At 38.2% G+C, this 16263-nt stretch overlaps 1 protein-coding gene across 1 annotated transcript; it reads right to left on the bottom strand.

Moving 5' to 3' along the window:
• Positions 1-1533: 1533 nt before the first annotated feature.
• Positions 1534-12378, bottom strand: dync1li1 (dynein, cytoplasmic 1, light intermediate chain 1). The gene is made up of 13 exons (XM_061742637.1): positions 12226-12378; positions 11820-11893; positions 10206-10322; positions 9878-10108; positions 8375-8529; positions 8165-8258; positions 7473-7608; positions 7286-7397; positions 6124-6183; positions 5941-5985; positions 5734-5821; positions 5535-5654; positions 1534-2914 (listed from the first exon to the last, which is right to left on the bottom strand). The coding sequence occupies exons 1-13, from the start codon at positions 12321-12323 to the stop codon at positions 2796-2798; spliced, it is 1449 nt and encodes a 482-aa protein (XP_061598621.1). The 5' UTR covers positions 12324-12378; the 3' UTR covers positions 1534-2795.
• Positions 12379-16263: the final 3885 nt, after the last annotated feature.

A 16263-nucleotide genomic window follows, 5' to 3' on the forward strand; every position in this document is an offset into this window, starting at 1 on the left:
TTTTCTTTTCGACAAAAAAGTAAAAAAGGATAGCAATAAAGGTGTAGGAATGGCTTTCACTGGAAAGGAATGAGTTCAGGAGTTATAGTGATTAGACAGAATCTTTAGATTTATACTAAATTGACCGAGGAATACACACATTTAACTTAATAGGATGTTAGGATGTATAATTCACTGATTTAAATCAACAAATTAAGTCATAACTGTAATTCAGTGACAATGACAGACAACCTGCATCTGCAAAGTATATTTCACACTCCCGTCTGAAGTTAAATTTAGGTTTACTTAGAGGTGAACCTAAAATAAATTGAAAAACATCAAATCAATCCATCCATCCATCCTTTGACACCCTCAGTTTTATACTAAGATACATTAAATAAATTATGCAGATTGTTTTGTGCAATAAATATTTAATACAGTAATATTTAACAGTTTGGAATTAATTAATACATTTGCTTTTTGGGGAATTATCTTTAAGACACCTGTTATCCAATGTCAGTCATATTACTTTTACTTACGTGTTTTGTGCTAAAATCATTCTAGCATTATAGAGACACAAGAATTGCAATCTGATAACTAGAAAGCTAAAATTGACTATTTTTGATGAATGAAAGAAAAGGAAAATTTCCTTTCATACAGTATAGGGCAAGTCCATGTGTGTGACACATGCTACAGGCCAGACAAGGTCAAAGTCCAAAGTTTCGCTGAGAAACCCAGTGTTGTAACAGCAGGAAATAAAAAAGAAACCTGACCGGGAAGTATAACACAATGAACAGTTACAAAAGATGAAGCCAGCCTGTAGAATGGGAATAGAAAGACATTTGTCCAAAAGGTGTGCACCAAAGTGAAAAGACTTACTTTTAGACACTTTTTTTTTTTTTCATACACTGCTTGCATTATTCTTACATAAAGGTCAGAACTTTGTATACCATATGACAAAACAAGAATAGTAAACTTGAAAAGACCTAACTGGCATATAGATCATTCTAATTCCATGTATTGATCTTGCAAATGTACACAGATTTAATAAATAATGAGCATGTTTTTGATTAACAATATTCTAACGAAATTACAGGTTACCAATACAATCAATTATGCATGTTTTTACACACGGTACAATAAACACTTTGACTTTTATGTGAACAAATGCTAATGCACAACAGTAAAATTATGCAACCACTGACTATGCAACAATCAGTACATTTCATGACACCCTCTAGGGAAATTGTTACACTTCATGAAGTGGCTCTTCTCCACTCCTTATCCTTTTTTTTAAGTCTGAGGAAGAGCTTTGTGCTTAAGATAGCATTTCACAACAGTTCCTGCAACACAATCTGCATTGTTTAAGAATTTTTGACCTTTTTCAGGTTCATCATCTCATCCCCACAGCAGGTGCAGTAGGTGCTCATCACTTCTAGACTTCATCCCAGCCAGGTATAAGCAGCTGTGAGCCCTCCAAACAGATCCTTATAATATAGACTTTCTTATTCATAGTCAGATAAATGCAAAATAAAAGAGGAGAGGCCAGGTGAATCCGAATAAATACGCCTTTTTATTTGACTGATTGACAGATCTGATTATACAAACGCCATCACAGAGCTCTGAAATAACAGGACCAATCAGCGAGACAATGACTGTACATTCTTGATGTGAACCATGTGCGGACCCCCACCCTCCCCCATCCTGTCCACCACCCTTCCAGCAGTAACTTAACTTAATTCACTAATGCTTTTCCCTGTACAAGTAAAGCTCGGCTATCCACCCATCCTTTAAGTCTTTTCTTGACTGAATGTCTTGTATGGCTCTGAGCTGAGTGCTGTGTCTCAAATGCCAATTATACAACAAGGGTGCCATAACAAGTCTTAGTGCTTGAGTTTGACGTTGTAGTATATTTTTTTTCATGAAGTTTTTGTCATGTAGTGTATAGTCAAGCAGATGTGGCTGCTGCAATGGTGGAGTTTGTAATGTCTAAGCATGGTAGTGTTTATCATTTTGGTTGTAATGCAAACAGCCAAAAATTCCCAACACTAGTTTAAGGTGGAAAAAAAACTTCCCTAATGTTCCTCTTGTCTGTGTCATTCTTACAGTTGCTCTCACACACACACACACACGCACGCGCGCACACACACATACGCATACACACAAACATGCACACAAATACTGGTAATGATTTTCCCTTCATCTTAAAAAAAAAGACTGTATGTTTGTTCAGCATTTTTCTTTTTCTCTTTTGTTTTATACTTAATACTTCGGTCAAGTGTGACTTGCCTCACAAACACACAATCATCCCTATATGACCTAAGTGCAGTTTCTTCAACAGACGCTCTCAGCATGTCCTACAGTAAAAACACTAACTATACCATCACAATAAATGGATGGATAAAACGCCCTCGCTTTCATTTTTGCAGTCAATCTTCTTCTACCGATCTTTCATTTCCTCTCTCTCCGACATTCACACCTCAACCCCCCCCATCCCCATCCCCATCCCCACCCATATACCCATATGCTTGCATGTAACAGTGACAGAAACTTGTCCTTGGTGTAACAGCCAGGGGAAAAAGAGGATTGGGATGGGAGCGAGGTGTGGGTGAAGGAAGGCATAGGGAAAGATGGCAAGTTCTTCTCCTCGAGAAGAACATGAAAGATAATGGGGAAAGATAATTTTACATCCACCCCTCCATTTACCCATTTTCCCCCACCTCTTATGATGAAGTGGAGAGTGAACGTAAAGGGAAAAAGGGAGGCGAACTGTGACTGAGGTGGAGAGGGGAAAAGAAGGAAAGGAGTGTTGGTCTTCATGTGTCCTGGCCGTCGGTGGCAGGAGTGTCGTTGGCATTGGACAAGTCTGAGTCAGTTTCTCGACTGGATATGCGGTCCAGCTCTGCCTGGACGTCACTCAGGCCCAGCTTGGAACCTGTATCAGTTGTTGGTAGATGCACACAAACACAGACATTACAATGATATCATAACAAAAATAAACACACAAGCATCTTCCACAATGCAGCAAGTAGCAGTCCATTTTCAGCACTGAAAGGTTAAGTCACAATGCAATAGGCACAAAAGCAAGTGCACATGATTTAAATAAAAGCTGGGTGAAACAGCATCCATTTTATCATTTAAAATGGATGTATATGGCAATTTCTTCAATCTAGTTCTGTCTCTAGCAGAAAGCTGCAGTGCTTTCAGTGTTCTCATTGTGTCTTAACTCATTTGCAAAAAGAAAAGGCAGCCGTTTTATTTGCCGCTGGTGGTCAGGATAACAGCAGGCGCCGCTGTCAAGAAGGAGGGCGAGGCGGACAGAACCATACTACCAGATAAAAGAAGTACATAAGATGTAATTTGGGTGTTTGGGCTCAACATTTCCGTTACTGTGAACATATGAGCCAAAAATGGATTGCTCTATTTACCATTATGAAAAAAAATTGGGTATAATCTATGTTTTATACAATTCTAAATGGGAACAAAAAAAGAAAAGAAAAAGGGAAAATCGTGCAAAAATGTTGGCACCCCGAAGAAAGTTAATGGAGCATCTTTACAAAGAAAGCCAATATTATAGTCATATACAGTAGAGCACGTTTGCTTCTCTCCTATTCTGCGTATTCTAACATCACAGGATTCCTGTTATAGCTGTAAAGAGGGGGCAGGGTGGTGCAGTGAGCAAATTGATACTGCAACACCACATTATTGAAAAAAGAAAAAAAAAAAGAGAAAGCCAGCGAGCCTTCTCAACTTTGTGAGACCTCTGGTTCATTTACATTTTATAACAGGTGCCGGTGCTCAGGGGAATTTCTACCACTTACTGAAGTACGCTGGAATGCCACAACACACTTCAACTTATGCTGTTCTCATATAAGCAATAAACTGTTTAAATGCCTTCCTTGCTAAAAAAAAAGAAAAAAAGAGAAGATGTGGATTACATTTACTTAATAAAATAGTAGTTTCTAATTTTAAAAAATCAGCACAAAAAAAATTATAATTACCTCACAAGGTTTATTCCCCAACATCCCCCAACTGACACGTTATGGTTAGTTTGTGGACGGACCTAAAGAGCCCTGTGCATGCAAGATGTCCTTAGCATCTACCAAAACTAGACGCTTTTTGCAGGAAAGATGGTAAAAAGGCTCTTGAACAACAACAATTGAAATACTTAGTATTTCAGTGAGAGCTCCAAGCTGTGATACTTGCAAATGGTACAAATGGACTGTTACTAAGAACTCAACCACATGGGGTGCCCAAGCTCTGGCTCCAAGGCCCCTTTCCTTTTTTTATTTTTTTTATTATTTTGAAACTAAAAATAAAAGTTAAAAATAAATATGAATAAATAAAGAGCTGAAAATTAAATAAGAAAAAAAGTAACATTCTTTAAAGTGTTAAAGAAACAAGTAATCTTTGATATTATATCTTATAAAAATCAGGAGAGTCAGATCACAGAAATGTTTGCCAATAAATTATTCCTACTGCATTATGAGAAACAACAGCATTATTGTGAAAGTTCCCATTTTTATACCATAGACTTTATTATAAATGTATTTGGGGCAAATAATAAAAAAATATATGTGCTCCCTTAAACAAAAATAACATGTACCGGGTATGTACTACACTACCACTACATTATTACTGCTTAATATGCCTAAATACATCATATGTTGACATTCGTGCCCAGCCTTAGTTAGAATCATGTGCATTGATTGTGACAAATGTTAGTGATGAGAAATGCAATGCAACATGCAATTAATAACTAACTTTATGAAAGAAAAAGAAAGAAAAACTGCTTAAATGAATGTTGACGTTGAAGGGGGAGAGGATATTAGAGGAGAGATGATGCAGATGTCTGAAGAGATCATCTACACATGTTCGGCTTCCTGCTGGAAATGCTTACTTTGTTTTTTTTTAGCTGGCAATGAATATGAAAAATCAATGAGTCTATTTATTATATAATCATCAATTTCTTTTTTTGAAAACAAATCTAAAGGGATGTGGCACAAAAATAACGTAGCTCTGGTCCCATCTGTTTGTACCAGAAGTAAATACGTGATAGAGGAGGATCGATCTCGGGAATGTTCCTGCTTGATTGTTGGAAAAAGGCGGGGGGCAGGGTGGGTGGTCAAAAGAAATAAAGGCCATACACAAGCAGTAATAGATGAGAAATATCTTTCTCTCACACACACCTTAACGTGGCCAGCATCCTCTGACTAGCACATATACATACACACATTATGAATGTTAATAGACTGCACAAAGACTGTGAGTGTGATTAAGGAAGAAATGACATTTTCACTGAGTTACAAACAAAGAGGTGATGAGTGCATGCTCTTCTAATGAGCGTGGAGGAGTTTATCATTTTCTTTACGATCACATCTAAAGTAGAGAAAAACTAGGACAGTAAAGATGATGGAGTGTACATGGAAGCACTGATGAGACGTGGTGGAGGGTGGAATATAATTTTTTACATACAAATAAAAAACTTGAATGTCTCATCGTTTTTTATATACTATTTTAAATAAATTTTTAAAAAAAAGGGAGTGTGCCCGCACCTGACTTCCTTACAGTTCCTGGAGTGTTATTGCCACCCCCTGGTGTCCCCGGTCCTGTACCCGCTTTCTTTGTCAGTAGGCTGTTGAAGAAGTTGGCCAGCACGCCTTCACTGGTCTGACCTGCAGCATTAAAGCGCTAAAGTTGAAATATTGCTCATGCAGTGACAGAGCAACAAACTAAAAGTGTTTTTGCACGTACCCGACTGTGGCATGGCGTTTGCCACGTTGGCCGCTGCAGAGCGATTACTCGTCCTTGGAGAACCTGTAGGCGCCCTGGTAGTGGTGTCCTGTCAACAACAACAGCCTCTTTCACACATATAGACACTGCAAGGGGGGGTTTAATCATGTTATGAGCAAAAATGAGTGCCAAGAGAAAAAAAAAAAAAAGAAAGGAAAGAGCACTCACCACTGGCCGTCCTGCTGTCACAGCGGGTTGTTTGGCAAGCAGTGTCTGCAAATTAGAGCACAATATCCACACTCACTCCAATTAGCACAAAAATAACATACCAAGGCCATCAAGCCAGATTTTATTTGTGGACCCACAAGCAGCAGACTAAATGGCATTAATGCAACTGCAATGTTTTCTCACCTGCAGCTTTAACAGAAACACTTGATCATCTTCAGCCTGAATTTCCTTCTCATGAACAATCTAGTGAGAGGAGTCAGATTTGCAAAAAACACATAGTTAAAATTAAGTTGCATTCCATATTTCTTTGTTGTAATTCATCAGTTTTGCAAAAACACCATTACGCTTGTACGGGGTTTAGCCAAGTGCGATGGCTGTAAAGCTCATAAAGCTCATTTAAAGTTCATACCACCTAATATTATGATTGATTCTTATATTCAATTCTATTTTCTGTCATTGCAAACAAATGGCACACATTTGGAATCAAATTGGCCTTTGAGTTGTACGGATTAATAAATAATTAATTCATAATTAATTTATTGGGCGATACCATTTTTACTGATAAACATTATCAGCAAATGACTGAAAATATCTAGCTGGTTAATAGGCACGTACGTCTGCCCTGTGTTGTTGAACACATAACACTGCCCCTTGTTCTATTCAATAATTTTAATTTTAAACTGTCTTATTATATGGAGAGAAAAAACAAGAAAAATCTTCCTTACATATCAACCAAAAAAAAAAAAACAGTGCAACATTAGCCATCAGCATAGAAAAACCCACGTTGGTCTGCCAGGCACTGGTGAGGGATTTATTTACTTGTGCTAGAACCACTGATAATAGAAGATATAGAGAGAAGAAACACCAGAAGAGAAATACCAGCACTAAAATTTGCAGAGAGCAGAGCAGAGAAAATCTGCTTTGGCTCAGTGAGGAGAATCTGACTGAACTCTAGTATGAAAACCAACGCTTTTGTGATGTTTCCAGCATCCACCACAACAGGCTCAAGAGAGAGACAGGATGTGAGAAACTGTTTTCATGAACAACCAGGTATGGAAAACAGGTCTATTCAGTCATAACGCTTAACAGCTCTAACTAGTTGATTAAGACTATGCAGATAAGTCAATGGTTGGATCTTGTGTGTGGTTCCTACTCACTTGTACAGTGTGAAACCACTGAAGCTTTAAAACAATTTACCACAAGACCAGCACGCCAGGTTGTGTGCACAATGCAACAACCCAACACCACTGAAAGCCATGTAGTCAAAACTTGGTTTCAAGTCAAGTTTGATATTATAGAAGCAGTAAAACTGGCTTGGAGAGCCTGGCTCTATGGGAGCACGTACCTTTCTGACTGGCGGTTTGACTATTACATCCTCGTAGCCGTCGTCTGCTTTCACTGTTTGGAAGTTCTCATGAAGTATGGCAATCTTCTTCTCATTGTCCCAGCCTGACGGACTGATAGAGGAAAGAGAGGGTTAGAAAAGCACATAGTCCCTAGAAGATGCAGTAAACAACCACTCTCGAGCTTACATGAAGACGGCATCTCTTTCTACTACTTGGGCGGGGCAGTGGAAGGGGAAGCCGTAAAGCCTGTGGACAAGATATTTGTATACGATGTCCAGGTTTTTCATCTCCTTCACTGATGTATAAAGTAGAGAGGCGCCGTCTGAATTGGTTGTCAAGGATCTCAAAAACAACATTATATAGATATATACTTTTTTTTAACCAGTGCAGCTAAAGATAAACTGATTCTGGTGAAGAATAACTGCAAGCAGCATGGAGAGGGACTACATTAGAGAACCCCGAATGTCACGGTTTCCACTCGGCACCGACTAGATAGAAAAACCTGCTCAAAGACAAACAATTTAAAGCAGTGACTGGCAATCTGTTTATTGAGCTTGCAGCGCAGCAAAGCAACGGTTCAGTGTCTAAACTACCGCATCAATAATGCATCAGGAACGCATGTTTACTTCGTTTGATCAGAGGAGACTTGGAGGGGAGTTCACCTAAATGCACAGTTGTTTCCCCGGCCTTGATCACTAGAGCTGAAGGTTCGGGGAGTACACGCGACAATGTACCTGGTTAGAAAATGACATCTACATCTACAACCTGCAAAATAAGGCACAGTTCTTGCAGTTCTTTTTAACTGCATTCTTTAGGTCATGCAAAGTTCGTATTTCCACCAGTGTCTGGGGAGCAATATTATGTTACTTCAAGGATACACTGTAGACAGAAACGTCTGATGTGGGACTGGATGAAGTCCAGGTGTTCGTCTCTGTAGTCGTGCTCCTTCTCCAGTGTGCTGATGGCATCGCACTGATAAGAGAAGCAGGTGTCAGAACTCAAGGGGGCATTTGTAAGCTAATGCGGTAAATAAACATACACACACAGACGTTTTGACATTGCAGTAAAAGTCAAATACGAGAACACACCTTAGTGCAGACCACCACCACTGGTATTCCCAGATTGTGCGTTAGTGTATTGTCTCCTAATGGCAGCAGCACGCCCTCCTCCTCTTCACTTCTCCTCTGCGGCGTGCCATCCTCTCCACTGCCTGGCTCTGTGTACTCCTGAAACTGTTTAACGACTGCAGAAGAAAAACAAGATTGAAATAAAACATATAAATGTTTTGGTAAAAATATCAAAGAGTCACAGCTCCCTATCTAACTATGACTTTACAGCCTTGTTCATAGCATTCAGTTCTAGGGAGTGGATTAAGTAGCTCAACTCCACAGGTTCCACAGGTTGTGTCTCATTGGAGATCAGTGTGTAGGTTTGCATGTCAATTACACTCAATGACTCTTAAAACATGTCATAACCCTAGAAGAGCGCTCACACAAACACATACCTTAAAATAAATACCCGACAGGCAGTTTTATTTTTTAACACACTTCCCTTTCTTCTGTTCGGACTGTTGGTCTCTGGGTCTCTCTTTTTTTCCAAAAGTTATCGGTTGAACTGGCCCAGGTTGTTAAAAAAAAAAAAAATACACTCAGAAATGCTGCAGTAATGTAACAACCAGCCAATGGCTAAACGGTGAGCTAAAAATTGATGCAGCACTGAGTGGCAAAAAAATTAGATTTCCAGCTTCTGGCAAAAAAACAAAAGTAAAAACATTAAATGTATAGGGCACGATACTAATATATATATATATATACACACACCCAAAAAAAATGAAAAACAATGCACACATGTGGTGCACTATGTAGTCCGCACAATTATCAGTGAATAAATGCGACAGCACTACAAAATAGCAGTCATACCATGTAATGCACTATGTAAGTAAGGTTTAATTTTGGACACAGCCCCAGTCTGAATTAAAAGATCCCTTCTGTTCAACCTCAGTTTAGCGCTGAATATGGTGCAAGTGTAAAAGACAACACTGAGGACATTCGCTGAAATGTGCACCAAGATGAAGGAAAAAAGAAAGAAACAGAAGTGCAAAGAAGAGATCGAAACCAGAGCTTCCTTGACAACCAGCTGTGCTTTGAAACAGAGGGCCATAATAATGGGTATGACACTGTATTGCAGGCCACTATTACAACAAATATAACTCTGAGCTTTTATCCATGAGCTCAAGTTGAGAAAGGTAGGAAATTATCAGGATACATTAGAACATGGTGGTGGGTGTTGAGGAGCCTGCTTTTGTTACTTCTGTTAAATATAAAAACTGTGAAGACTTGTTTAACTTATCATGCTGTGTTTCTCCAACAACAATGCTTTGCATATGTAGTCAGTCATGGAGGACATTTTGGTAAATAAACGTTAGAAATTTTAATTTAGGGTAGTCACTTCTGAGACCTAAATATCTACATTCTTACTGTTTTCATAATATACTCACCTATAAACCAAACCCTCTGGAAGGTTTGACTTATGTTTTTATTTACTTATTTATTATTTTTAAACTAGCTGTCTAAGAGATCTGCAGGACTTACTTCTGTGTTCCATCTCCCGCAGCTTTTCCGGGGCAATTCGGAGTTTGTCGATGTGTTCCCTAGCAACAGCTGCCCACTTCTGGAGAGAGTCCAGGGCGTTCCAAGGCCGTGACATGTCAACTGTTATGAGCAGCAACGTGTTTTCAATAGAGTCCAGGGGAATGGCTACTCCCTGCAGACCTTTGTGGTAAAGGTCTCCATCCAACACCCATGCATTACATCTAGTTTGGTCTAAATATACAAAAACACACAAAATAGCGGAAGATTAATGTACACATTGACAATCTACTTCCATAGTAGTGATGAGTAGTGCTATATATGCTATTACCATCAACGTCATCATCGTGGACATTGAAATAGAGATATTCCAGACCACGCCCTTTCATGAACTCTTCAATCCCTTGCAGCTTTGCAACCAATGTGGTCTTCCCAGAGCCCACCTCACCTTGAGACAGAAAAATCAAGACAGTGACAGAATAAGTACAAGTCAATCACAACATTCTTTTTACATGTCATATGAGCATACTGAGACCTGAAGGATTCGCCACTATTAACTTTTAAAACACAAGCATCACTGTCAGAGGAGTGCATAAATAGCTAAGAAACACTTATTTACTAAGGTTAGTAAATAAGGTACCCCCTGCACATGCTGCATACTTCTCAAAATTAGAGCTGCACAAACATACCAGTTAACATGGTCCCTTAAAATGACTTGTTTTGTTTAATCAACAATGCAAAACACAATAATATTAAGTTTGTTACATAAAAAATGTGTTATTTACAACTGAATAACCAGAGCTCATAAATAAATAAATATTAAAAAATAAATATACACTTTCCCTAGACATTACTTGAAAATTTGAGTGCATGAAATTGTTGGAAAACTTAAATGCCTAAAAATGAAAAACAAATGATTAAATTGTTGCAACTCTAGAATTTGTACACCTAAAATAAATCCTTTGACTGGTGGCGCAGAAAACGCCCCTCTAGTCGAGGGAATACCCCAGAAATAATATACTGTTAATCTGCACATATCTAGGCATTGTTTCCAATGTGAAAGCTGATATTATGACATTGTCTCTTTGAAAGTGCAATAACCTTTGCCCGCTAAATACCTCACGTATTTTTGCACATGTAAATATTATCCGTTTTTTTTGTGTTTACTATTTTTTTTCTTGTACATTCCTCATTTTTCTACATTTTATATTGCTCTTTTTTATTATTTAGCTATTTATTGGTTATTTCTATTTACATTTTTTGTATAAACCGTTGAGCGTGTGTGTGTTTGGCTGCTGCACGATTGAATTTCTCCTCTGGGAGATCAATAAAGTCTTCTATTCTATTCTATTCTATTCTGTTATAGCAGCCAGTGTTAAAAGGTCAAGTCTACATCCATTCCATTCCTGTCCTGGTGCCATATTAACCTGAGCCGACAGGGGGGCTGAATGCACCGGAGCAGAGCTCGCTGATGTTGCCATGGACAGCATAATAACAAGCGGATGGCTCCACAGCAGCATTGGTAACTCGCTGGCTGATTAGCCGGAATGGGCAGCAGACAGCGGATTATCTAAAGGCGGATGTATGGATAGTGTTTTGTGCGTGTGCGTGGCCATCAGCAGCCCTGCAGAGCCGCCCTCGTATAAAGACAAATCACAGCCCGGTGGTCCTTTTATTGTCCTCCCAGAGCTGGGATCACCGTATGCTAGAATGACTTGCAGGGTTTTCAGAGCTGAGCAGGTCGCTCTCACAAGATGATGCATTGTTGTGCATGAGTGCATGCATCAGGGCAGAAATCCACCTGTCCCTGTGATCTGCAGCTCCAGCTGGAGACCCCACCACACAAGCACAGTCGGCCCACAGCCAGCCAGACTCTTCTTTATTAAACGTGTCCGCTAGGATGATCAACAGATCAACAGGGAGGCTGCAGAAACCAGATACCCACCCATGACCAGGACATTCCTCCCCGACGGTAGCTTGGATCTTGAATGGGTTGACACTTCACTCAGGATGGTGGACCTGCAGACAGAGACGCCCCGTTACTACACAGTCTCAGTCTCGGTGCTAGTCCATCCACACACACAAAAACACTGGCGGACAGAAAGCGGCTAAGGCAGAGCTAAAGCCTAACGACGTGCGTAGCCTACGGCGTAGGGTACGCGGCGACGCGCACCGTACGCCGTAGCCTCTGCGTTGGTGTGACGCGGGACCATAAATCAGCGTTGGGAGCCGCCGTGTCACCAGTGTGCTAGCCTGGCTAGCAGCGTAGCTGTCAAACCATCCCAGTCCCCGAAACCTCCGCCCTGGCTGCAAACCCCGCCAACCCAGCCCTCCGGCCCCCATCAACCCACCACAGGTCCTGGCCGTCATCCTCCTCCAGGTGGGGGTTGTCCGCGGAGCTCTTGGGTCCAGTGGAGGATAATAATGCACTCCTCCCTGAAGTCGCCATCTTCGCAGGGCTGGTAAACCTGACGGGGCGCCCGGATGTAGAGTAGCGACGGACGGAGATGCTGCTGACGGCACGGCGGCGCGGCCAGGCAGGACCAGGCACGGCCGCCGGGGCGTGGTCCTCAACAAAGACACCCAGGATGACTTCATAGGTACACATGGGGTACAAACATACTCACTAAATCACTAAATCACACAGGAGACAGGTAGACTGAAAACTCATCTCTTTGGTCTGGCTTTTATGTGGCATCACATTTTATAGTATTATTCTATAATTCTTGTAATGTTTTTATTATTATTACATTTGATTGTTGTGGACTGATTATTTTTTAGCCTTAATATCTTTCATTTTAATTAACTATATTGTATGTCAGTGTGCATTGGTCTCCCAGTTTTTGTTTTTGTTTTTATTATGCTTATTTTTCAGTCAAAATGTTACGCACTTTGAATTTCATGTACATGGATGAAAGGTGCTATACACATAAAATTTGATTGATTGATGATTGAAGTATGCCATATATATATATATATATATATATATATATATATATATATATATATATATATATATATATATATATATATATATATATATATATATATATATATATATATATATATATATATATATATATATATATATATATGTGTGTGTGTGTGTACAGTACTCAAGTTGTAAAAAACAATCAGGGGGGATGGTGGATTTTATCACATGGGGACAGATAATTTGTGCTGAGTACAAATAATATAATATATTACAAATAATAGCAGTGACCAAAACACCTGCAGAAATACTGCAGGAATGACATAGCAGCAGTTAAATGCAGCCTTCTGTAAGCTTTAAATATCCACTGGGCTTACATCTAATACATCAAAACACAAAAATAAAAAACACTTTTCTGAACTTATCAATATGCCTATGTCCTTCACAGGATAAGTAAAATGGATCACTGCAAAAACTCAAAATCTTAACAAGAATATTTGTCTTATTTCTAGTTAAAATGTCTCATTTTAGTAAAAAAAAATCTCATTACACTTAAAACAAGACTCATCACTGGAAAAAACAACAAATTCAAGTACAAAAATCTGCCAGTGGAACAAGATTGTTTTGCTTGTAATGATAAGATAAATCTTGTCCAACTGGCAGATTTTTCTACTTATTTCAAGTGAAAATGTTCTTGAAACAGGTGAAAATTGTCAAATAAGTTATTTTTCTGGTGTTATTTTTCTGGTGATGTTTCTAAATGTTGAAATAGCAGTAAAACCACATTCATTGATGAAATGACATAAGGGATGGAAAGGGGGGGTGGCAGTTTTTACAGGGGGGATGATTTGGACCGTTTTTATTTCAGGGGCTATAAACATACTCACTAGATCACACAGGAGACAAGTAGACTGAAAACTCATCTCTTTGGTCTGGCTTTTTTTTTTTTTAAGATTCTTTTTATTGGAAGTAGTTTCACGAAATAGAACAGTAGTACAGCAATATAACAGGAAATACTTCCCTCCTTCCTTTTTTCCCCGCTTTTCTTTATCCCTCCCACATTCCCATCCCCACAACCGCACTCACAACAAACCCATCGACAAAAAAAAACAACCAAGTATAAAGAGGAAAAAAAAAAAACAAAAAAAAACAACAACAACAAACAAACAAACAAAAAAAAAAAAAAAAAAAAAACAACAAATAAAAAATAAAAAAAAACGAGGGGAGGGGGGGCTCAGTCAGCACATCAACCTAGAGATGTCAAAGACTCGATATGACCTAGCAGAGGTCTCCAGGTCCTCTCAAATGAATCTAAGGAACCCTTGAGGGCAAACCTAAGCTTCTCAAGACTCATTACCAGTAGAATTTCTTCCACCCACCTACTATGAGATGGAGGGTGCGAGTGTTTCCATTTAAGGAGTATAAGGCGTCTGGCTAACAGGGTGGTGAAGGCAAGGACATTCTTTAAGACTCTAGAAGTCAAAGGCTGTAGGGGGGCCCCAAACAAAGCTAAGAGCGGGTCAGGAGAGATGGTTGTGTTATATGCTGTGCTAAGAGTTTTAAAGATTTCCAACCAGAATGTGGCAAGCCTGGGACAGGACCAGAACATATGAGAATTTTGGTCTGGCTTTTATGTGGCATCAAATCTTATAGTATTATTCTGAGGTATTTGTTTTATTTATTTATCTATTTCTTGTAATGTTTTTATTATTATTATATTTTATTGTTGTAGACTGGTTTTTTTTTTTTTAGCCTTAATTCTTGAACTTTTATCATTATTTCATTTTAATTAACTATATTGTATGTCAGTGTGCATTGGTCTCCCAGTTTTTATTTTTGTATTTATTATGCTTATTTTTCAGTCAAAATGTTAAGCACTTTGAATTTCATGTACCTGGATGAAAGGTGCTATACAAATAAAATTTGATTGATTGATGATTGAAGTATGTCATATGTACATACATATATATGTGTATGTATATGTATATATATATATATATATATATATATATATATATATATATATATATATATATATATATATATATATATATATATATATATATATATATATATATATATATATATATATATATATATACCTTCACCTTATAATACTATCAATAATGATAATAATACAGGGTAAGAAATCAGAAAGGTAAGTTTAATTATATTTCTCTGCAAATTTGTATCCATTCACTTTTAAAGGGACTAGTAAGACAGTATGATGGCACAGCCATCATATAATATAATATACTCATAACATGAATAAAGGTTAAATGAAAAATAAAAACATAATGGGTTGTACAGGGATAGTGCCTTATATTTTGGCAGATGTATTAGAATGAATAATTACACTTTCTTTGTGAAATTTCAAATGTGCGTGTATAAATATCTATCTATCTATCTATCTATCTATCTATCTATCTATCTATCTATCTATCTATCTATCTATCTATCTCTATATGACTACCGTATATGTATATATATATATATATATATATATATATATATATATATATATGTGTGTGTGTGTGTGTGTGTGTGTGTGTGTGTGTGTGTGTGTGTGTGTGTGTGTGTTGCCTTCTGAAAGATTGTCTTGATTTGTGAATGAAATGGCATCTAGTCTAAGCCCATAAGGAGATAAAGCTCTAATTCCATGTAGGATTTGCATGCACTTCAGATTGACAAGGGTGTATAAACTGTTCATCAAAGTAAAAAAAATAATAAAATCAAATCATTACTTTTAAACTATATCCAAACTCCAGCAGCCTGTGGGTTAGTGGATTCGAGTTAACAGGAGAAATCACCTGGCACATTAAACCAGTATTAAAGCTATTCAAATTGATATTTTTATTTATTTATTTCAGTAGCAAAATCCCATCACGCAAAGTTGCAAGACATTGTGAATGAATCCAAGCTGAGGAATTTGCCGAGGACACGGCGTGGGCTTCAGTTGCCAAGCGGTCTCAGGTGTGCGGTCGCTGCTTATTATAAACCCACTGAAGCGCGTCGCAGCCAATCAAAGCTGAAGGCTGATTTATGGTCCCGCGTTACACAGACGCAGAGCCTACGCCGTTCTCTCGTACCCTACGGCGTAGGCTCTGCGTCGATTTAACGCAGAACCATAATTCAGGCTTTTTTTTTTTTTTTTTTTTTTTATTGAACAGAATTTTTTAAACAAGAAAAACTACTAGTAGAGGAAATATAAGAAAAAAAGAACATCCAGGAGGTCTTAGGAACAAGAGACATATAAACAAAAATAAGAGACAAGTAAAGTCAATACAAAGGAACTGTAAGGCATTTCAAAGCAAGTAGCATCAACATTTCGGAAAGAGACTTAAAATAAAAGATACTTTGATATATCGGTTACTAATTTTTTTGCAGTTATTTGACTTAATATTTTTTAAAGAAAGAAAAAAACTTTTGAAATCATTTATAAAAAAATGGAAAGAGG

This window comes from Cololabis saira, chromosome 15, assembly GCF_033807715.1.
Source record: "Cololabis saira isolate AMF1-May2022 chromosome 15, fColSai1.1, whole genome shotgun sequence".
NCBI lineage: Eukaryota > Metazoa > Chordata > Actinopteri > Beloniformes > Belonidae > Cololabis > Cololabis saira.

What these genes read in the sequence shown, in the direction of transcription:
- dync1li1 (XM_061742637.1), bottom strand. Translation starts at nt 12,323, where the DNA reads ATGGCGACTTCAGGGAGGAGTGCATTATTATCCTCCACTGGACCCAAG. An exon ending in TGACAGCAGGACGGCCAGTG is followed by an intron (nt 5,822 to 5,940) that starts GTGAGTGCTCTT and finishes TGTTGTTGACAG; the next exon opens with GACACCACTACCAGGGCGCC. An exon ending in AGGAACTGTAAGGAAGTCAG is followed by an intron (nt 2,915 to 5,534) that starts GTGCGGGCACAC and finishes CAACTGATACAG; the next exon opens with GTTCCAAGCTGGGCCTGAGT.